We start from the raw sequence: 22,943 nt of genomic DNA on the forward strand, positions 1-22,943 counted from the left end.
TTTATGAAGTAGAAACTATTTATTTATTTTTAGTAAAATGACCTTGACCTTAAATTGACTTTTCCCAAATGTAAAACCAAGCTAGGTATCATGTAAGCTACATAAATGTGAAGTTTCTGTGCTATGCCTCTATCCAACCTCAAGATATTGAATATTTCGTGATATAAGGCATGCAGGCATAATATCTACAAAATACCCAATCCAGTGAGTGATATGGGACCCACTGCAATAATTCCTACATAATGACTTCTAAATAATGGATCCAATCATTGATATGAAGCTAAGATATAATCTATCTTTTCAAGACCCAATTCAATGAAAACCTTTTCACTATTTGGGTGAAGTATGTTTGTCTGAACATACAGAGACAGTTAATGATAAACATCCATAAAAAAAATTCTTTGCTGTCCTTTGGTGTGTTCTTTTTCATATATCAAAAAACATCCATGATTATGAAGGGATGTTGGCAGTGAAATGCCTTATTGGCCTCGAGAAAACACTGTTTTATAACATTTTTAGCCATAATTAAGACAATAACTGTTGACACTGAGCGTAAACAAAAGTTTAACAATTATGAGAATAATGAAATATCAGATATAATATCAGGAAAGACATTTTGGTAACATTCGCTGGACCTTTATTTACAGCCAGCGACCAATGGTCTGTACAATACTAATGCCCTAAACAAAACTACATTAACCCTTTTCCACTCAGAAGCAAAGTAAAAATGGCTATGTGCAAACAGCATAAAACCAGAACAGCCTGCGAGTAACTCGCAGTCTGTTCAGGTTTATGCTCTTTGCTGCTCATCATTAACTAAGGTTTGGAGATCAAGCCTTAAAAAATTGAATCTAGAAATAAAGGTCGTAAATTAAATTAACTTTCTAAGAGACTACAAATGCGTCAAAATACGTATTTAGGTGGTTAAGGATTAAGAATAAAACTGATTAAAGCTTGTGTAAGCAATTTGGAACAGTCAGGGCAAAGCATGTGGCCTTGACTTTTTAAAAACAGTTAAGCCTGGTGTACACATAACATTCATAAGTTACTTATTCCATTGATTCATATTACTATTTAAAAAAAATTAAGTTTATTGTGAAGTACAAAATAGTATTTATGACGTTAAGTAAGTATTTAATTTTCAATTAAGGCTGGTATCATTTTCCAAATCAATTATTGAACATTTGTGTCTTGTTCTGAGAAAACTGGGCATAATGCATGTGCATAAAGTGTCGTCCCAGATTAGCCTGTGCAGTCCGCACAGGCTAATCAGGGACTACACTTTCTGCCTTAACTTGATTTTTGGTAAGGAGGGACTTCCTTGAAACTAAAAATACCATAAAAGCGGAAAGTGTCGTCCCTGATTAACCTGTGCCGACTGCACAGGCTAATCTGGGACGACACTTTACGCACATGCATTATGCCCAGTTTTATCAGAACAAGACACATTTTATTGCAATATAAAATATGAGCTTGAGCTATTACTGTTAAAACAGGCTTTACAATGTTCTAGGAATCAAGGCAAGAGATTTGCTCTATGAGACATTTCCAACAAACATTGAAGTCTACGCTGTAACGTAGTTGGTATTTATAAATTAATAATGGTAGAAAATTATTACCAAATCTTTTATCACAACAACCATAATTTCATAAATAGGATTCTTGAATTTTGGAGAGTATTTATAGTTGTTTAATTATAAAGAATAGAATGTAATAGATGTTTAATTATAGAGAAAATAATGGTTTAAATATTTACCAAATCATAATTGAACGTAATTAAGTTTAAATTAAAATGTACCACGGTTATCAAGGTACAAGTCAAAACGTGACTGCCTATAGGTATATACTTAAAGATGTCAAACAAGATTACTTATGAAACACAGTCCAAATATACTTATCTTGAAGAGCCATCAAAAATATTCGTTGACATGGTCAAATAAGATGATTTCTGCCTCGCAACTGCCGATGGCTTCATTGAATCGGAACATAAGAGAGTCGGTCAACTTGAATTTGACAAACATTTTTGAAAGCGTTGTGATGTTTTAATAAGCAGAAATAAAACGTAAAGAAATCAGAAATGGACTTGGTTAACGTTTTTCTTGTTATTGCGTTCTCCGTCAACTATGTTACAAGGCTTTAAATTGGTTTAACTAATCGTCCAACAAATCTCACCAAAAAGTCAATTGTTTACTCTTTTCTCCATAGGTAAATGCAAGTACAATGCCGGCCCATGGGGAGAGTGCAATGCGGACACAAATACTCAACAGCGCGAGCGTTCACTGAAGCGTGGTGGAGGCGATTGTCCACCCGTTCAGGTCCAGGAACGGCCATGTCGTGGACAGAGAGGTATCATGGGAAACAGGGTAGCTGAAAAACATTCACCTGACCTTGACCTTAAAGCTGAAATGTATTTAAGATTTCGTTTAATATGGTGCATATATTAATTACCAGATCCAACTAAATTTGTGTTTTAAACTAAGTGCTGAGAAAACGGTAGGATATTTATGAATCTTGCTTTAAATGTTCTGCTTATTGAGGCCATGTGGAGAGGGCAGTCAAGCCAAGTAGAGATCAAGGTCACACTCTCTGTCTTTTCTAATGCTACTAACAATACTTTCATGAAACATACCTAAATGTTTCTCATGTTCTTGCAAAGTGCGACCCTAGGAGGCAGTAAAACCTCTTTAAAGTCTAGTTCAATGTTGAAGGTCAAAAGGATCATTGAGGGGATAAAGATAAAGGGGTCCTTTGGACTGCATTGTTCTTTAAAATTAGTGTAAATGAGACTTAATAAGTCTTATGGTCACATTTTAAGGTAAAATTACTACTGATGGAGATATAGCTGGACAGCCTTGTTGAGTCTACTTTGGGTCCATAATATCGCTTGTGGGTAGTTTTTGAAAAATTGAGCCTAAAAGTATACATTTTTAGCTGAAAAGCACATTTAATATACCATAGATGAAAATACACCATTTTCTTTCAGATAGCATAAGCCGGTCATATTTACATTTCATGTAAAAAAAAAACATGAGATGTTCCATTAGGCATTCATTTGTTGTTGTTCATTAAGACATGTAATTCATGTTATGTTGTATGCAGGATTGGTCTGTTTTTATCATGCAGATGTGCATGTTGTCTTGTTAATTTGAATTCAAATTCTATGTCAGTCCTGGTGTTTGCAAGTCTCATATTACTGCAATGAATCTTTGTATTGTTTAGGATGCAGCATTATGTTCAACATATGTTTGTAGTAGTCACCTTTTAAAACATTTATTCATTAGTGATTTTATTTTAGAAATTCAGCTTGAAATTGTTGATAGACCATCTGTACTGGTAAATAAAACAGTTATTAGTTGGTCGCGTTAGCGGCTGACTAAATTTACAGAGCATATTTTGCAAATCAGTATGTGTTTAGAAGCCTTAGCTACGGTAAGAACCGCAACTCACTCTGCTAGGGACGATAACCGCTGCCTGTCTGCAGCAGACGACAAATGATTCTGCTCTAGCAGTGAGTGTATATACCAGCTTGTAAGACGACATTGGCCAGTCTAGTGTTTATCATTGAAATCTGTACATATTGGCTGCTGTCAGGGAAAACAGGGCTTAATGCATATCAAGTAAGATTATCCTGTGCACACTGATTAGCCTGTGCAATGCGCACAAGCTAATCAAGGACCACAAGAGCCAACAACTTCAGTGCCTTCAGTGCTTTGATTTATTAATTGAGAAGTATACATGTTGCATAATGATCATTTTGAAACAGCATAACACTCCCTTTCTTTTTCCTCTACATAATTGCAATATTGTTACCATACCAGTTCTTACTTTACAACACATTTTTAAGGTCTATGAACACCCCCCCAATCACCCAATCCAATGGCACCACAGAATTCATGATCTTCTTTCGGCATTCATGAAGCAATTAGGGTATTTTATGGTCCATCTTTGTACTGCATTTTTGCAGGGAAATATATGCCAAAAACTAGCTTGTAAACCCTGTCAGCGCTGGAACCGAATTTTAAAGGCCTTTCCAAACAGTTTGAATCCAGATGAGACGCCACAGTACGTGGCGTCTCATCAGGATCCAAACTGTTTGCTATTTTGATAGTATTCTTTGAAAAAAATCGAAGAAAATGCTAATTTTAGAAATTCAGCAGACAACATTTTTGCAGACGACAAATTTCCCAGCATTCAAAGGGTTAAAGGCTGGATGCATGTTTCTGATATTCAGCCCCCTTCCTCGAATAGCTTGCATACATCTGCAGTGACCATTTATGTGTTTATTAATGTAAGTCAGATAATGACGCATAATTATATCAGTTTTTATTCTCAGGACTGTACATTGTTGAATGATGAATGTTTATGTCATGAAAAATGGGTTTGTACACACAAGGTGGTACATGTGATCAGTCTTTGTCTGAACTTTGTCATGTTGCAGTGGCATTGTGGATACGGTGTTTACCCAGTAATCAGGTGGTCATGGGTTAGATCCTCTCTCTAGGAGTTGTCTCAAGACCCTCTGTTTATGCAGCATGTACTGGTTCTACCCAGGAATTAGTCTCGAGAGTTTCTCAATAAGCATTAGGATTTTTATGCACTTTAGCTTAAATGAAAAAAAAGTTAATGAAAAGGTTTAAATCAAAATCCAAGTTTGTCAGGGCCATTGTGTTAAAGTGAACACATTGCTATTATCCATAAAATACGATGATAAAATTAATATCCACAAAAAGACCCCAAATATTGAAGTTTCAATCGTTTTCAGGGAGCAATGGAGAGTAAAGAGTATTGAAAAGTGTGGATCATAGTAAAACGATTCTCAGACTACCACAATTTATTGTTTTAATTTCATCAAATTGGTTAATGAGATATGGAGATATCTTTTCTGGCCATCTATCTGAGAACCAAAAACTGCCTGGTTCAATTGACTGGAAAATGTAATGCCTTGAAACATGAAACTACTTCAAGTAAGACTGGTGAACAAACATGTTGAGAAACTTGGTTTTAATTGCTTTATAGTGTTGGCCGCCTGCTGTGCGTAAGCTATAAACCACACAAAATAATGTTTAAGAATTGCCTTCATGAGGCCAATAAAATGATTTGCATATGGCATAGAGCTTTTAACCATAACATTAAATCTTACATAATTTCTGTGAAAACTGTTCCAATGAACATCTGTTACATTTTCTTAGGTATTTTATCCGCCCCATACAAAGCAAAGTGGGTGTATACTGCATTCACTATATGTCTGTCTGTCTGTCTGTCTGTCTGTCTGTCTGTCTGTCTGTCTGTCTGTCTGTCTGTCTGTCTGTCTGTCTGTCTGTCTGTCTGTCTGTCTGTCTGTCTGTCTGTCTGTCTGTCTGTCTGTCTGCCTTGCCTTGCCTTGCCTGGTCTGTCTGTCTGTCTGTCTGTCTGTCTGTCTGTCTGTCTGTCTGTCTGTCTGTCTGTCTGTCTGTCTGTCTGTCTGTCTGTCTGTCTGTCTGTCTGTCTGTCTTAGTCTTGTCTTGTCTGTCTGTCTGTCTGTCTGTCTGTCTGTCTGTAGGCACAAATTTGTTTTAGGTATTTTTATCCGCCCCATACAAAGTAAAGTGGGTGTATACTGCATTCACTATATGTCTGTCTGTCTGTCTGTCTGTCTTTCTGTCTGTCTGTCTGTCTGTCTGTCTGTCTGTCTGTCTGTCTGTCTGTCTGTCTGTCTGTCTGTCTGTCTGTCTGTCTGTCTGTCTGTCTGTCTGTCTGTCTGTCTGTCTGTCTGTCTGTCCTGTCCTGTCCTGTCCTGTCCTGTCTGTCTGTCTGTCTGTCTGTCTGTCTGTCTGTCTGTCTGTCTGTCTGTCTGTCTGTCTGTCTGTCTGTCTGTCTGTCTGTCTGTCTGTCTGTCTGTCTGTCTGTCTGTCTGTCTGTCTGTCTGTCTGTCTGTCTGTCTGTCTGTCTGTCTGTCTGTCTGTCTGTCTGTCTGTCGGCTAGTGCGAAAGAACCCATAGCAACACCACAGTCATGTAATATTCTATATTCAATTTATTACAAATACTCGTATTTAGAATAAATAAGTATTTCTGTCACTACAGGTGCCTGTAAATATAAGCGTGGGACCTGGAGCATCTGTGATCCAGTATCAAACAAAAAGACGATGTTGATGACACTGAAAACTGGTGGATCACAGTGCCCACAGACTAAAACTAGAGAGAAAGATTGTAAACGTCAAAAGAAGTCATCAAAAGGTATTGACACCTAAACAAAAATTGTCCACAAATTTAAATGCACAAAAATATTCCCTAAAAGACAGTGTGCAAACATTAAGAGCCATCTTGACAATTTTCTGATGCATTTACATTGGGATATTTCTGTTTATCATACCACACCATCGATATCTGCCTGTTATAAGACTGCATGATATAATTTTTTTATATCCCTTCAGCAGGAAGTTGTTATATCATTCGATGTTTCATGTAAGTTCATATTAATCGGAATCAACTATAAAGTAATATTTTTTGTTGAAATAGAATCAGATTCAACAGGACAAACAATTTGGATACCAAGATGTTGTGTAATTTATACAGAAAAGCAACATAAACATAAAGAAACATATTTTAGAAATATTAAGCGCAAATACTAATGATGTCATTATGAACACATCAAACGTCAAAATAAGTACTAATGCCCGCAAAAAAGCAGCGGCGTAGCTATTATTTTTCACTATGTCTGATAAAATGGGCGATGTAGAGGTACGATAAACAGAAAAACTGAGTATTGCCTGATCGTTTTGTAATATATCAAGCTCAGAACGAATAAAATAAAGGCTTGGCAAGCTACGTCATTAATTTTATTCTAAGCCTCGCCTGATATATTACAAAACGATCAGGTAGTAACCTGTTATTCTCTATATATCACGTCACTTCCCAAATGGTGTCGATCAATGATAACCTGTGCTTGTAAACACCATGCCATTACTGGGTATGTATGAATTACTGATGAAATAATCTCCTTAGATAACATTTTTTTGTTTTATAGAATGCTATATTACCATTGAGTACAATGATTTATCATTTGATATCTGCATTTTAAAGAAGCATAAATTAACAAAACACTGTTTTCAAAAGCAATCAGATCAGATGATTAGAGTTGGCAGAAGTTTACATTACACACGCCAAAAATAATACAAATGAAAAACTTGCGGATGATTTATTGGGCCCTTACAACTATTGCAACTGCCTTACCGCTTGATGCTATCAGATGAAACAATTGTCTATACTTGATATGCATGTCTATTAATTTAAATAAAGCAATTGCAATTGTCCACTGACAATCAGGTTTTATGACAGTCATCTGGTTGTAAAAAACGCAAGCAATTTGTCACAGTATTAAGACAAATAGGCATAATTATGATCAAATGCAACTGTAAAAATGTGTAGATTCATTAATTATAGAGAAGATCAGGGTGTCTGAAAAATAAGTCACACAAAATATTTATTTTGGCTAAAAAAGTGGATGTCTGAAAACTTTATTATAGTATTCTTTAACTGTAGTGTATACTTTTTCTGTGTACAACAAAAGTGTGCCCTAAAATATTGTTTGATACAAACATCAATTGGGATTATGGATCAGTCGTAAAAAAATGTTGCTTTTCAATTTGAACTTTATAACTACCCTAAAAACAAGACCTACATGTTAAGCCACCATTCAATTAAACTGAAATTATAATCTGTTACTTTGACCCTGCAATATTATTCTGAAAAAACACTGAATTAAATTAATTTGCAGAGGGGGGAGTATGAAGAAAAAATATATTACTTTTTTTAAGGAATAATTATATGTGTTCATTTATTTGTTATTTAGGATGTGTATACAAGAAAGGCAGGTGGGGGGAGTGTGACCAGACCACAAATGTCAAAGTCATGGTCAAGACATTGAAGAGAGGGGATCCAAACACATGCAAACCCACCATGACTGTTGAGAAAATCTGCAAACGCAAACATCAAGGCCTTAAAAGTATTTTCTCATGGAAATGTTTCAGACTTAATTTCTTTGTGTGTTCAATGTTTATGTATCATTTTCTGTACGTTTCTTAAAGGATCTCCAGCTTGTTTGGTCATTTCATCTACTGCAATATAATTATTAATAATGTTACTTAACCGTATAAATGCAATTAATTTTGTGGATCCATCAATTAACAATGACAGACATTTTTTTAAAGTGTCAGTTGTTAAATGTTAATTTGGTTTGCCATAGTGAATATTAAAATACTTCAAAATGTTTTCGTTTACCGGTACTCTTTTGTTTGACATGGCAGAAACATCTTTTCTCACAATTTTCAACAAACATAAAAAACAAATACATAAAACAGTGACTGTTTACTCACCCAACAGAAATTCATTTAAAAAGTTATGTATTGAATAATGTTTCCCTTATTATCAATAAAGAATACTTATTGATATTGTGCAATGGTTTGCATTTAGATACCATAAGAATAAATAAAAAATACAGTCTTTAATTGTGATCACCTGGTCTCACAGGTTTGATCTATAGTGCTATCACCGACTTTTATCTGCCCTTAAAAAATGAAAAATGAAAGTAAATTAATACTTGGCCTTTTCCAGGTAATTGCAAGTACATAAAAGCAAGTAAATGGGGAAAGTGTGACCCAAAAACAGGTCTCAAGTCCCGAGAAATGGTCCTGAAGAAAGGTCGTTGCCAGCCGAGAATAAATGAGACCAGACCCTGTGGAAATAAAAAGAAAAAGAAAGAAGAAAATCAGAATGGTTGGTGAAGTTTGTCCCCATGATTATAATTAGTCTTAAAGGATAAAACATTGATGAAAAACTAAATTTAAATAAGCCTCATTCTGAGAAAACTGGGCTTAATGCTTGTGTTTAAGTGTCCATTTCCGCTTCTATGTTATTTTACTATTAAAGGAGTTCTGTTCTTAGCGAGTAATCAAGTTTAGGTGGAAAGTGTTGACTGTTTCCTATCTAGACTGACAACTTACACACAAACATTAAGCCCTGTTTTCCCAAATGAGGCTCAAATAAATGAGTCATGTTCTGAGAAAACTGTGCATAATGCATGTGCGTTAAGTGTCGTCCCAAATTTGCCTGTGCAGTCCGCTTTTGCTAATCAGGGACAACACTTTCCGCTTTTATGACATTTTTCGTTTAAATGATATCTCTTCTTAGCAAAAATCCAATTTAGGCGGAAAGTGTCATCCCTGATAGGCTAATCTGGGACAACATGTTGCGTACATGCATTAAGCTCAGTTTTCTCAGAACATGACTCAAATGTAAATGACAAGTAGAACATCAACGAAATTAGACTTATACATGTACACAATTACAAAAAATGTTCTGCTTTAAGATCAAAAGCTCATTCATATGCTTGTACGCTTGTACACTGTTGTGAAATCCCCACTAATCTGTGCAGATTTGATCATAAAACACATTGACACAATTTATAGTTCTGCGTAAAATGTGACTTAATGTGTCTCTATTGGCTAAATTTGTCATCCAAGTAAAGAACATTTGATTTATTGTTCTATTAAAAGATAGTAAAATGAGTTAATTTTAGATTTCTCAACATTTTTTATGGTTTGATTTGAGGTTGCAAAAAAAAAAATGGTGGCATGCAAATCATTTATACTTACTTAAAAAATGCATATTGATAACTAATACATGATTATATGGTAATTAATACAGTTTTTAATATTTGATTAGTGAACTAAGTAGTAAAATAAAATTTAGTACAGTTACTAAAGTCACAGAGGCTAAAAAATTTGAGCCCTTGTGTAAATATTAATTAGCTCACTTTATTTAGAAAATATTTCATTATTTACCCCCAGGCAAACAAATATCCTCATTAATTACACCCTTGGCGTGTTTTGTTTATTTGTATTTGGTTTTCTGTTTTATTTATACACATACTTTACTAGTAGTTGAATAACATTTATTGCAATAATTAATTATATTGATTAAACTTTATTTCAATAGGGAAAAAAGTTAATGATTAGTGGTAACAATTAATATTATAAATTTTCATGCTTAAATGTCAGGTTACTTTTGTCAGGCTTTACCCAGGCCATGTATAAGTTGATAACTTTTAAGATATTTTGAACATTACTACGAACTAGTTTATATTTCAGAAAAGAAAAGTTTTCACTTAATTTTAAATGGTTTACTACGCCGTACTGGGCTGTGAATATTTTGTCAAAGTTTGCTGTGTTGATTGTGTGCATGAATGTTTCAGGAAATGTGCATATTTTAAATGTTTAGATCTTTATAACGTCATGAGGATTACAGTTTAAAGTTTTTGCTCACGACATAAATGTTATACTTGTCTCAGTGTTAATGTATGCAAAATGGTGCCTCAGGTTAAATAAAATTAATAAATTTAGTTCTGACCTTAATAGTAGTTAAGGAGTGTAGTGTACACACTGTTTTATAACCGTCATTTTATAAATGGGACATGACACTTAAAAAGCAAATGATTTATTATTATTTATGAACTCCTATATGGACATGAAACTATAAAATCTATTGGTTTTGACAAAAAGGTATCTTCGAAAGGAACGTTTCATGCCCTGTTGACAAGATGTGTATAATCTTAGTCATACGTCTTCATTTGTCATGTAGTACACATTTACATCAATTAAACAAGTTCAATGTGAGGTTCTGTCAAATCAAAGTTGGACGTCATCAGGTTTATATTGTAGCTTGGGGCAGTGTTAAATGTTTTCAGTAGTTAATTGACCTGCAGTTGTACATTACTTTAGGTATTCATTAAATTCTGCTGGATATTGTCCGTGTTTATATTTAATTGACCATGATTTTATTATTCTGTCATAAATGTTATGTGATTTACAGTGTGTATGCAAAAAATACATTTATCTTTGTTGCTGACCACATTTTTAGTATTATGCAAAGAAATCAATGTCCATATATACCGGTTGTCAACAACTGAGCAAGAGGTTAAGGGGAAGTAACTGCTAATTGAAAACGAAATGTTTGAACATCTGCTGATATTATTCAAGTTGGACAATTAAAGTGTCTGACTTTATGTTGATTCATTTGTAACCACAAATGTTCTGGAAAATGCAAATGTATTCATATTTATTGTAATTATAATATAAATAGTCTTTAACGACACTCTTCTAAACAGTAAGTAATAAAAAACTGCTTTCCAATCTATAACTCATTTATAAATCATTTTGCTAGTGATAACCACAATTTCAATGAAAGGAGTCAATGCTAACAAATGTGAGATTATTTTTTATTGAGAACATAGAGGATATTTGTTTGATTCGGTGGATTATCGATTTTAATTCACGAGTGATCATAAAAAATAATATTTTCACGAGTGGCGCAGCCACGAGTGAAAATATATATTTTTTATGATCACAAGTGAATTAAAATCGATAATCCACCGAATCCAACAAATTTTATTTTTATTTTATGCTTTGTTTCACAGTTTATATACATTGTTAAAGAGTTTAACTAAAGAATTTCGCTGAAATAATGACGTCATTTCGTCAAAAAAATGACGTCATTTCACAGTAAACAGTGAAAATTATCGATAATTTTCACTGATAATTTTCATTGTTTGAAACAGTGAAATTATCAGTTTTAATTCACTTATATTTCTCTATAAACCACTGGAAAGCATAAAATAAATCATTATATTCTTGAATAAACCAGTATACCAACGCATACTGCTCTGCTTTTTTAGCTAACCTGATCTCAGGGTGTTATTGTTAATTTTGTTAGTTGTTCCTTGTCTGTCATTCGTCTTAGACTTTGAGATTAGACGTTCTTAGCCCACCTGAGTACAACAAACTCATGGTTAGCGTATGTGATCTTCTTATGACCATTGTATGTCATGAGATGTCCTTGCATCTTTAATTATGATCTTGTGAAAACTCTTAACCCTTTGCATGCTGGGAAATTTGTCGTCTGCTAAAATGTCGTCTGCTGAATTTGTAAAATAAGCATTTTCTTCATTTTTTTTCAAAGAATACTATCAGAATAGCAAACAGTTTGGATCCAGATGAGACGCCACGTTCTGTGGCGTCTCATCTGGATCCAAACTGTTTGCAAAGGCCTTTAAAATTCAGCTCCAGCGCTTTAAGGGTTAAGGTCACATTTCTTGTTTTGTAAAAGGTTAAATGTCCAAGGATTCAAAGTAAATTGATTGAATTATACAACCATATTCTCTTATCTACAACTTTAATATTAATACACTATCGGTAATTGCAGTAATTTTTTTAGATGTATAAAACGATTAGTATTTAATGAAATGACTGAAAAATAAAGACTTCATCTTGCAAAAATAAAATACATGATAATTTATAATTAATTTAAAACTCAACAATAAGTTTTAACCAAAGATCACCATATTTTGCAGAATATTGAATCAAAATCAGGGTCTAAGGCGCTCATCTGTAAAAGTGTCTCATAAGTAAGAATTAGCAGTCATTATATGAAGCCGATGACACTCTGCATATACTTTTATTCATTTCTTTCGCGCAGGTTGCAAGTATGATAAGAGTGCATGGAGACCTTGCGAGGCGGCGTCCAACACAGTGTCACGCACACTGACCTTGATAGAGGGCGATCCTAGCGTATGTAACGCCACAAAAGTTCAAACAAAGAAGTGCAAAGATCGACATCTACGTCCACATTGTACGAAATTTTACTGATTGTTTTGTTTGTTTCTTTGAATGTATTGAACAGTACTTCAATCACAAACTCAGCTGCACTCTGGGAACATGGGACTTAACCCTTTGCATGCTGGGAAATTTGTCTTCTGCTAAAATGTTGTCTGCTGAATTTCTAAAATTAGCATTTTCTTCGATTTTTTTCAAAGAACACTATCAGAATAGCAAACAGTTTGGATCCTGATGAGACACCACGTTCTTTGGCTTCTCATCTGGATCCAAACTGTTTGCAAATGCCTTTAAAATTTGGTTCCCGCACTGAAAGAGTTAATGCATGTGTGTAAATTAATTAAGGGTTAATTGCCTCACTTGAATCAGTGGTACTGAAGCATGGCCAAAGAACATTTGGTGTATTAGATATTAAATACAAATATGGTCCTTTTGATAATTTAATCAATGAACATGGTCCTCTGAAAATATGATTGAACCATATTAGTGCTAATTGCAAGCTTTTAGTGTTTCTATCATCCAGATTTTTGTTGACCTGTCCCCCTCTCAAGTGAAGGGGCTGGGCTGGAAAGTCAGCTCTGAGATGGCTGATAATATATTCACACAATATTCTTTGAGTTACACTTTTCATGCTTTTTAACCAGGTTTTCCGAAGGAAAAAACTGGTTATTAGATTGGCGAATGCGGGCGGGCTGGCTGGCTGGCTGGCTGGCTGGCGGGCTGGCTGGCTGGCGGGCTGGCGGGCTGGCGGAATAAGCTTGTCCGGGCCATAACTATGTCGTTCATTGTCAGATTTTAAAATCATTTGGCACATTTGTTCACCATCATTGGACGGTGTGTCGCGCAAAATAATTACGTCGATATCTCCAAGGTCAAGGTCACACTTTGAGTTCAAAGGTCAAAAATGGCCATAAATGAGCTTGTCCGAGCCATAACTATGTCGTTCATCGTCAGATTTTAAAATCATTTGGCACATTTGTTCACCATCATTGGACGGTGTGTCGCGCGAAATAATTACGTCAATATCTCCAAGGTCAAGGTCACACTTTGAGTTCAAAGGTCAAAAATGGCCATAAATGAGCTTGTCCTGGCCATAACTATGTCATTCATTGTGAGATTTTAAAATCATTTGGCACATTTGTTCACCATCATGGGACGGTGTGTCCCACGAAAGAATCACGTCAATATCTCCAATGTCAAGGTCGCCACGACTAAAAATAGATTTAAAAAAAAACAAAAAAACTTACAAAGGGGGTTAATTTTTTTTGGTCATTTCAAAAGTTCAGTTTGAGTTTTCTCCCTTTATCAGATTTTTTTTTAATAAATATCTTCCTGTTAAAAATTTCATAACATATATGAAAGTCTGACTTATTTTCTTTTAAGGAGAATTTTATTGTTTTGTTTTATAATTCAAAGGCTAGTTGATTTTATAAATGTTTTGCCCTAAATAGATAGATTACAATATTTTTCAAATAAATATGTATATTTGAAGGGCACGCATACAGAATCATGTATTTAAATGGTCTCAATACAATTAAGTTTTGTCCAATGGCCCTAAATACAGGTAGATATGAAATATTTCTGATTAAAATGTCTATTTGAATGTGGGTATTTGATGCCTTCCTTAGCATTGCCTTCTGCTGATTAATGTTCCCTCTACCAAGTTTATGTACCCTCTACCAAGTTAATGTACCCTCTACCAAGTTAATGTTCCTTCTACCAAGTTAATGTACCCACTACCAAGTTAATGTACCCTCTGCCTGGTTAATGTATCCTCTGCCTGGTTAATGTATCCTCTACCAAGTTAATGTACCCTCTACCAAGTTAATGTACCCACTACCAAGTTGATGTACCCTCTACCAAGTTAATGTACCCTCTACCAAGTTAATGAACCCTCTACCAGGTTAATGTACCCTCTGCCAAGTTAATGTACCCTCTGCCAAGTTAATGTACCCTTTGCCAAGTTAATGTACCCTCTACCAAGTTAATGTTCCCTCTGCCAAGTTAATGTACCCTCTGCCAAGTTAATGTACGCTCTTCCTGGTTTATGTATCCTATGCTCTCATAGTGTGCAAGTACCGTCGCACAAGCTGGGGTGAGTGTGACGTGACAACAAACATGCGACAGATGGTGAAAACTCTTAAAAGAGGTGACCCAGCAAAGTGTGAACCTACACAAACGATTGAGAAGAAATGCAAATCTAAGAAAAACAATGTTAATGGTAATAATTTTTAATATGCATGTATATAAATAATGTTCCTAATAAAAATGTGTTAATGGCGAGAAAAATAGATTTTATATAAAGGAGATTTATCAAGGCTATTATAAAATGGAAATACTGATATACATGTAGTGTTAATGAAAAAGGGGAGGATATTACTTTAATTAGTGGTTAGGAAATTGTTTAAATAAGGGTGGTGGTCATTAACGATATATCAGAGATGGGATATTATACTAATTTATTAAAAAGAGTTGTATCAACATGATTAAATTAAGGGGGGTGTGTCATAACTCAAAAGAGATTGGGAAACATGATTATAATAACGGATGGGGCATTATTTAAAAAGGTAGTGACATGATTAAAATAAGTAGTAGGATACATGTATTATCAAGACAAAGGGTAAGGTCATCACTAAAATAAGTGGTGGGGCATTAGGAAAAATTAATGACAGATGGGGATGGCATTATTAAAATGAAGTTTGGGAATTATTCAAATGAGGGGTGGTGCATCATTAAAATGAGGGTACATGTATTTAGATGTTTATAGAGAATGTACAGTATGCAATATTTTTCAGTATGTCAGTACAAGATGGAACCATGGTCAGGATGTGATCTTACAACAAACACGATCACTCGTCGTCAGGTCTTGACAAGTGGTCCTGCAACATGCACGCCAGTGAAACAATATTCTAGGAATTGTAAAAAACGTCAGTAATCCTTGTTATGTATGATTATTTGATAACCTTTTGTGATTGCCAGTGTAAATATATGCACTTTAAAATGAAACTATATCATACTTCTATGATATTAATTGACTTTATTGTGCAGAACCTATCAAGAGCTAAGTTGTTTTTATTGATTGATCTATTATTATTTAAAAATCTCTTGTGTTAACATTTTTATGTTAACAATGGTGTATTTTTTTCCCCCGTTACTTCAAATATAAAACTTTTTTCCTCCATACATTATTACAGCTATGTTAAAAGCATGGCTGCATAATTCTGTACAGTTCTTTGCCAGCATTGCACCTTTTGTAGAGCATCAGCTGTCTAGTGGTATTTACATGATGCGGAATCTCATCAGGGTCTGTTTGCTTTAAGGAATTTCTGTATGAAATATTCTAAATATAGAAATAAATATACTAGACATCCCTAATTTTGGAAATAAATTGATCCAATTTAGAAGAATGGGAGAGTATACTAGGCATAAATGGGTTAATGAATATGGTATGCTTACCAATGTGGAGATCTCATCCTTACTGGTAGTGTTCTCGTGAACTACTCTTAGACACCAAGTACTGGTTCTACTCAGAATTTGGACCTCATTCTTAGCTACTTTTGCCCAATGCCAGACCTGTAATGTCCTTAAATTTGCCTCGTTCTGAGAAAACTGTGCTTAATGCATGTGCCTAACACAGTCTGCACAGGCTAATCAGGGACAAAACTTTTCGCTTTTATGGAATTTTTCATTTAAAGGAAGTCTCTTCTTAATGAAAATTCAGTTAAGGGAGAAATTGTGGTCCCTGATTAGCCTATCTGAACAGCAGAGGCTAATCTGTGACGACTTTACGCACATGCCTTAAGCCAAATTTGTCATGACCTAGGCTCACAGTGGTGCATATCCCTGAATGTGTATTACAGAGTGTCGGTTTGAGAGCGGGGAATGGTCAGCATGTGACAAGGAGACTTACCAGACCACCAGAGTGGACAGACTCCGGCCTGGCTCTCTGGCCACATGTCCTAGCGCCCGCGTGCTGTCCAAGAAATGTGGCAAGGGTGAAAAAAGTATGGGCTTGTGTGACATTGATCCTATGCATGCTGGGATATTTGTCGTCTGCTAAATTGGTGTATGCTGAATTTCTCAAATAATCATTTTCTTCACTTGTTTTAAAAGACCTATATCAGAATAGCAAACAGTTTGGATCCTGATTACACGCCACGTTTTGTGGCGTCTGATCTGGATCAAAACTGTTTGCAAAGGCCTTTAAAATTTGGTTCCAGCGCTAAAAGGGTTGATGTGATAAGTTAAGTCAGTAAATAACAATATCAATCATAAAGTTAAGATAGGTTAATGATAAATAATTGGGTATGGGGTCCATAAATGGCACAATAGATAACCCAGTCTGTACCTGAGCAGGAATTAACAAGTTAAAAAATTAAAGAAATTTCTATTCACATAAAGAACACGTTAATCAATATGAGATATTGGCAAACCACAGGTGTGTTAAAAATTGCTCTTAAATACAAAAAGGCTAATGTGTTCTTTAAGCAACATTAATACAATAAAATAAATCTTCAAATTGAGTTTGCCTCAAACGAGATGATAACAAATTGTGTGCTGATCTGCTTACTTAAATAAAGTCATATGACCAAAATTGCTCAAACCCCTGAAATAATTAAACTGTTGTTTCATTGATACAGTTGTTACTTATCACCATCCCTAATCCAACCATATCAACTGATCACACCTTGACCTCACTTTCGACTTTACCCACATAACCTATTCTAACTTTGACTTTGAGGTAGTTTAAAATTTGAATAATTCAAACGGACAGTTGCTGCTTATCACCATTTCTAGTTACATATTCAAACTTTGACCTTAATGTTAAGAACTTTAATTTTTAAAATGGACAGTTTTACTTGTCATCATTCCTAATTTACTGGTGTCACCCATTCACACATTAACCTTGACCTAATTTTGATGTTGACCTAATTCAGACTAAAATTAATTCAAATGGGCAGTACAGTATCACCAATTTCTTTAGAGGTCACTGTTTATTGAATACAGTGTCCTGAAATTTCCTGTTGCCTGGAAACAAAGTTAACAACAACCGCAGTATCTTTTACTCATTTTTAGCTCACCTGATTGCTCAGGTGAGCTTTTGTGACCGGTCTTTGTCCGTCTTCCGTCCGTCCGACCGTCCATCCGTCCGTCGTTCACATTTGGTTTATAAACACTCTAGAGGCCACATTTCATGTTGGATCTTCATGAAACTTGGTCAGAAGATTTGTCCCAATGGTATCTCAATCAAGTTCGAAACTGGGTCATGCTGGGTCAAAAACTAGGTCACTAGGTAAAAAAAAAGAAAAACCTTGTAAACACTGTAGAAGTCACATTTCATGCCCAATCTTCATGTAACTTTGTCAAAATGTTTGCCTTAATGATATGTTGGTAGAGTTCAAAAGTGGTTCCGGTCGGTTGAAAAACATGGCCGCCAGTGGGCGGGGCAGTTTTCCTTATTTGGCTATAGAGAAACCTTGTACACACTCTAGAAGTCACAATTTTTGCCCAATCATCATGAAAGTTGGTAAAAACATTGGTTTTATTGATATCTCGGACGAGTTCAAAAATGGTCCAGATCAGTGAAAAAAACATGGCCGCCAGTGGGCGGGGAATTTTTCTCTATATGTATATAGTGAAACATGTGAACACTCTAAAAGTCACATTTTGGGCCCAATTTTCATGAAATTTGGTCAGAACATTTGTTTCCTTGATATGAGAGTTGAGTTTGAAAATGGTTCCGGTCAGTTTAATAACATGGCTGCAGGGAGGGGGGGGGGGGCAGTTTTCTTATATTTATATAGTAAAAAAGGCTTGTGAACACTCTAGAAATCACATTTTTTGCCCAATCATCATGAAACTTGGTACAAAGATTGGTTTTATATATATCACATAATTAATGCCATAATTATTGCCCTTAGATTGTCAAAATTTTCATTATATTATACAAAATCCTTGTAAACACTCTAGAGGTCACAATTTTGTTTCAGATTTTATGAATCTTGGTCATAATATTCATTGTTGTAAGCAAACTTTGATGTTTGATAAGGGGGGGGGGGTCAACTCAAAATATAGGTCACCAGGTCAAATCTTACAAAAACAAAACCACTCCATATGCCACAGTTTTGGTTCAATAATGATAAAACTTGACCAGGATGTTTGTCTGGACAATATCTAGGTCAAGTTTGACGTTTGGTAAAGATTGAATGAACCGACTCTCTCAGGTGAGCGAACTAGTGCCATCTTGGCCCTCTTGTTTTAATTATGCCCTTATGCCCTCTGTCAATGAGGGGTTATATTTGAGTGTCTGTGTTGGTTGTATCAGTCAGTTTTCCCGTCAGCCAGTCAGTCGTTTGTTCCAATAAAAGAAGTTGTTTGTTATTTTGAATAGTTGTTTTCTTCTTCCTCAAACAATTAAATTGGAAATTTTAATATGACACCATAATCAAATTCTGCTTTTTGTATCCTTTATTATCCACGCATTCCTGAGTTATCTACCCTGGGACATTGCTGAGAAAGCAGTCCAAGGGTATTATCAGTAGAAACGTTTGTGACAAAGCTCTTGTTTGCTTTTGATGCAGAGTGTGTGTACGGGACAGGGACCTGGTCAGAGTGTGACACAACAGAGAACCCAATGCGTACCCGTACACAGATCCTGATATCTGGTGGGTCCAACTGCAAACAAGAGAAGATAACCAAGAAATCGTGCAAGAAGAAAAACGGACAAGGTTGTATGATTTTCTTATAATTACGGACATGTTTCAAAAGGTTAATACAGGTTTATTCATAAATTTACAAAATATAAAACTTTCTGTTTTGTACATTAAATTTAAACATTTTTAGTAACACAATGGTATTCTGACAGTATATTTATCATTCTGTAACATATATTTTTCAAACAATAAGATTTTTTAGTAAATGCTTGCTTACAAGACTAAAACATACAACAGCTCAGTCATAGATCCTTAACTTTCATTTCTTTGAAATATGCAAAAGCTTAATACCCTCTATTAATGAAACTCAAAATATAGAAACTTTAAATGTATATTAGGAAGAGAAGCTTTCAATGTTTACATCTGATTCAAAATCTTGCCCTTCTTGGTGTGTTTTATAATATCTGAGTTATCTCCCATATACCAGTATTCCATTCCTAATGACAACTTTAACTTTTAGTAAGATGCTTCAATGGCCCTCCAATATGGAGTTTAAGACATTTATTGTAAAAAAAAAATTGCAGTGCCCGTTTCTCATGTAGGAACTTTTATGATAATAAATAGCTTTTTCTCGAGTTCTCTTCCTTTTATCATAATGAACCTTCTTTTTAGCGAGGCTGTTTTCAGAGAAAACCCGAGCTATTGTCATAGCCAGTTCATCGTCTGCTGTCAGCCGTCCTCCATAGGCGTCATGCTAAAACCTTAACATTGGCCATAACTTTTAAAATATTGAAGATAGCACATTGATATTTGGCATGCATGTGTATCTCATGGAGCTGCACATTTTGAGTGGTAAAATTTCAAGGTGAACATCATCCTTCAAGGTCTAGGGTAAAAAAAAACAAAGTCAAGGGAAGTAATAAGCTTTAAATGGACATAGTTATCTGACCTGCCCACGTATATATTTTTGTTAAATAAATCAAAGCGGCGCAGTAGGCGGCATTGTGTTTCTGACAAACACATTGTGGTAAAAGGTCAAAGTCATCCTTTACGGTCTATGGTAAAAAATACAGATTTAAGGGAAGTAATAAGCATTAAAAAGGGAGAAAATTATTCAATATTGAACATAGCCACTTTATATATTTGGCATGCATGTGTATCTCATGGAGCTGCTCATTTTGAGTGGTGAATCTGTGAATGTACAGTCACGGTAGTGGCTTTTAATTATTTGCTACTAAAAATAGAGATTTGTTACAGACAATTATTTTCAAGGGAAGTAATTTATATAATTATAAATATCATATTATATATTTCCTTACCAAGAATTGAAGTTCTTTTCACAGTTACTGTACAGATTTATTATTTTGATTATTTATAACCCAAATGATTGATTTGTCAAAGTTTTTTTTTTAAATGATATACTCATAATTTCTTTAATGTTCATTACATACCTGTGGACTTATGTCCATAGATTCATGATAAACTCTGGCTATGATCTCTTTTAAACCACAGGCCTTGATTGTTAGTGATGTCTGACATGGTCGTAATTGACTGTGAGACCCTCCCCCCCCCCCCCCCCCCCCCCCCCCCCGGTTTGGATTGGAAAAAATTCAAGGGAAGTAATAACCTTTAAAGGGAGATGATTTCTATACCCGCCAAATGATAAATAGAAATGTTATTTTAATGCAACGCAGTAGGGGGCATTGTGTTTCTGACAAACACATCTCTTGTTTGGTCACTAGGTCAAAGGTCAAGGTCACTGTGACCTCTAAAAAAAAAAAATTCTGACAAGCTTTCGCAGCCGAGCGTGGCACCCGTTATGTAGTGCTCTTGTTATACATTTGTGGTAGTCAAACCACAGACCTGTACATAAATATTTATATGTTTAATAATAGATCTTTGGTTAAACATTGTTGTGTAATTTTCTGACAAATTTATTTAAAAAAAACAGCAAGGCTTTGGAGTTTGTCTCAGACTGATAATTTCTGATCATATGGTTTCTTTCAGTGCGTTGTTTCTACGGCCCGTGGGGTGAGTTTGATGCTTGTAAGAACGGTGTACAGAAGAAGATCCGTCATGTTATACAAGGAGGTCTCGAGTGTGAACTGAAGTCTGTGAAAATGAAGGCTTGCTAATGGATCTTGTACATTTGTATGTAATCTGTGCTCTGGAAAAACAGGGCTTAATGCATGTGTGTAAAGTGTCGTCTCAGATTAGCCTGTGCAGTCCACAGATGACACTTTTGGCATTTACGCAAGTCTCTTCTTAACCAAAATCTTGCTAGAGTTGTTTGTTATTGTTGTTTTTTTTTTAAATGTGACAGTAATTTTTCTTAAGTTTCTTATATCCTATTAATCTTCTAACACCAAAACTAGCAATAGTTAATTATCTTAGCAATTTGGGTATACTTTATGTAGCCAGCTCTTTTTTTAGAATTAGAATCTATATAAAGATCAAGTTAAATTCACTACATGTTATTCAGCAACATTCTGGAGGCTTCGTATGCTTGTCAACTGTATGCTTCGTATGCTTGTCAACTGAATACAAATGAGACACAGGTTAATCAGGAACGATACTTCACAGGCCTTAAATAAAAGTGGAATGTGTAGTCCCTGATAAGCCTTTGCAGACTGCACAGGCTTATCTGAGATGACACAGGCTTATCTGAGATGACACAGGTTTATCTGAGATGACACAGGCTTATCTGAGATGACACAGGCTTATCTGAGATGACACAGGCTTATCTGAGATGACACAGGCTTATCTGAGATGACACAGGCTTATCTGAGATGACACAGGCTTATCTGAGATGACACAGGCTTATCTGAGATGACACAGGCTTATCTGAGATGACACAGGCTTATCTGAGATGACACAGGCTTATCTGAGATGACACAGGCTTATCTGAGATGACACAGGCTTATCTGAGATGACACAGGCTTATCTGAGATGACACTTTACGCAAATGCATTTAACTCCATTTTCTGGGATTGAGGCCAAAATCGTTGGATATTTTTATTGTCTGTGCCCAAATACTTTCAAATTTGCTGTTCAAAATCATGCCATAATGTATACTGCTTGATAATTGTATATTAACAATTGATCAACTGTGGTTATGGAATTTATACATTATTTTAATCAATTGTTGTAGTTGTTTTTATTTACTGATTTATCAATTGAAGATACAACTATTCTTAGTCATTTTAACCTCAAATGTTGCTGTGTTTCTCTGTCATTATAATACAATAAAACATACTTTAGTTTGCTATACAGGTCCTAATGTTACATTCTAATGACTTTGTAATGATCTTTATTTTGAAAAAGATACGTTTTGAATTTACATTTAGTACTGAATTAACAATTATTTACTAATATTGATGGTTATTTATGTATCAATTGTATTATTACCCTGACTATTTGCCACTCTTGTTACATATGTTGTCTTTATTACAAAATTGTCCTTCTCTTCAACAATACATTGTGATGTCTCATCCAGTTCAATTTATTTACATACTTTTGTAATATTAATATTTCATATTTTGTTGAAGTATTTACTTTTATTGCTCCTTTACATTATAGTAAAATTGTTTAATTTTTGTTTATGTATGTATACATAAAGCATACCCATGATGTTTGAGGTCATA

At 34.9% G+C, this 22,943-nt stretch overlaps 1 protein-coding gene across 1 annotated transcript; it reads left to right on the top strand.

Annotated features, from left to right (window-relative positions):
- Nucleotides 1-1,792: 1,792 nt before the first annotated feature.
- Nucleotides 1,793-22,520, top strand: LOC127849721 (uncharacterized). The gene is made up of 11 exons (XM_052382469.1): nucleotides 1,793-1,811; nucleotides 2,206-2,346; nucleotides 6,063-6,215; nucleotides 7,831-7,983; nucleotides 8,592-8,753; nucleotides 12,510-12,662; nucleotides 14,715-14,867; nucleotides 15,442-15,573; nucleotides 16,507-16,650; nucleotides 19,228-19,374; nucleotides 21,307-22,520. The coding sequence occupies exons 1-11, from the start codon at nucleotides 1,793-1,795 to the stop codon at nucleotides 21,432-21,434; spliced, it is 1,485 nt and encodes a 494-aa protein (XP_052238429.1). The 3' UTR covers nucleotides 21,435-22,520.
- The last annotated feature ends 423 nt before the right edge of the window (nucleotides 22,521-22,943 follow it).

The sequence above is a fragment of the Dreissena polymorpha genome, chromosome 11 (assembly GCF_020536995.1).
Source record: "Dreissena polymorpha isolate Duluth1 chromosome 11, UMN_Dpol_1.0, whole genome shotgun sequence".
Classification (NCBI taxonomy): Eukaryota; Metazoa; Mollusca; class Bivalvia; order Myida; family Dreissenidae; genus Dreissena; species Dreissena polymorpha.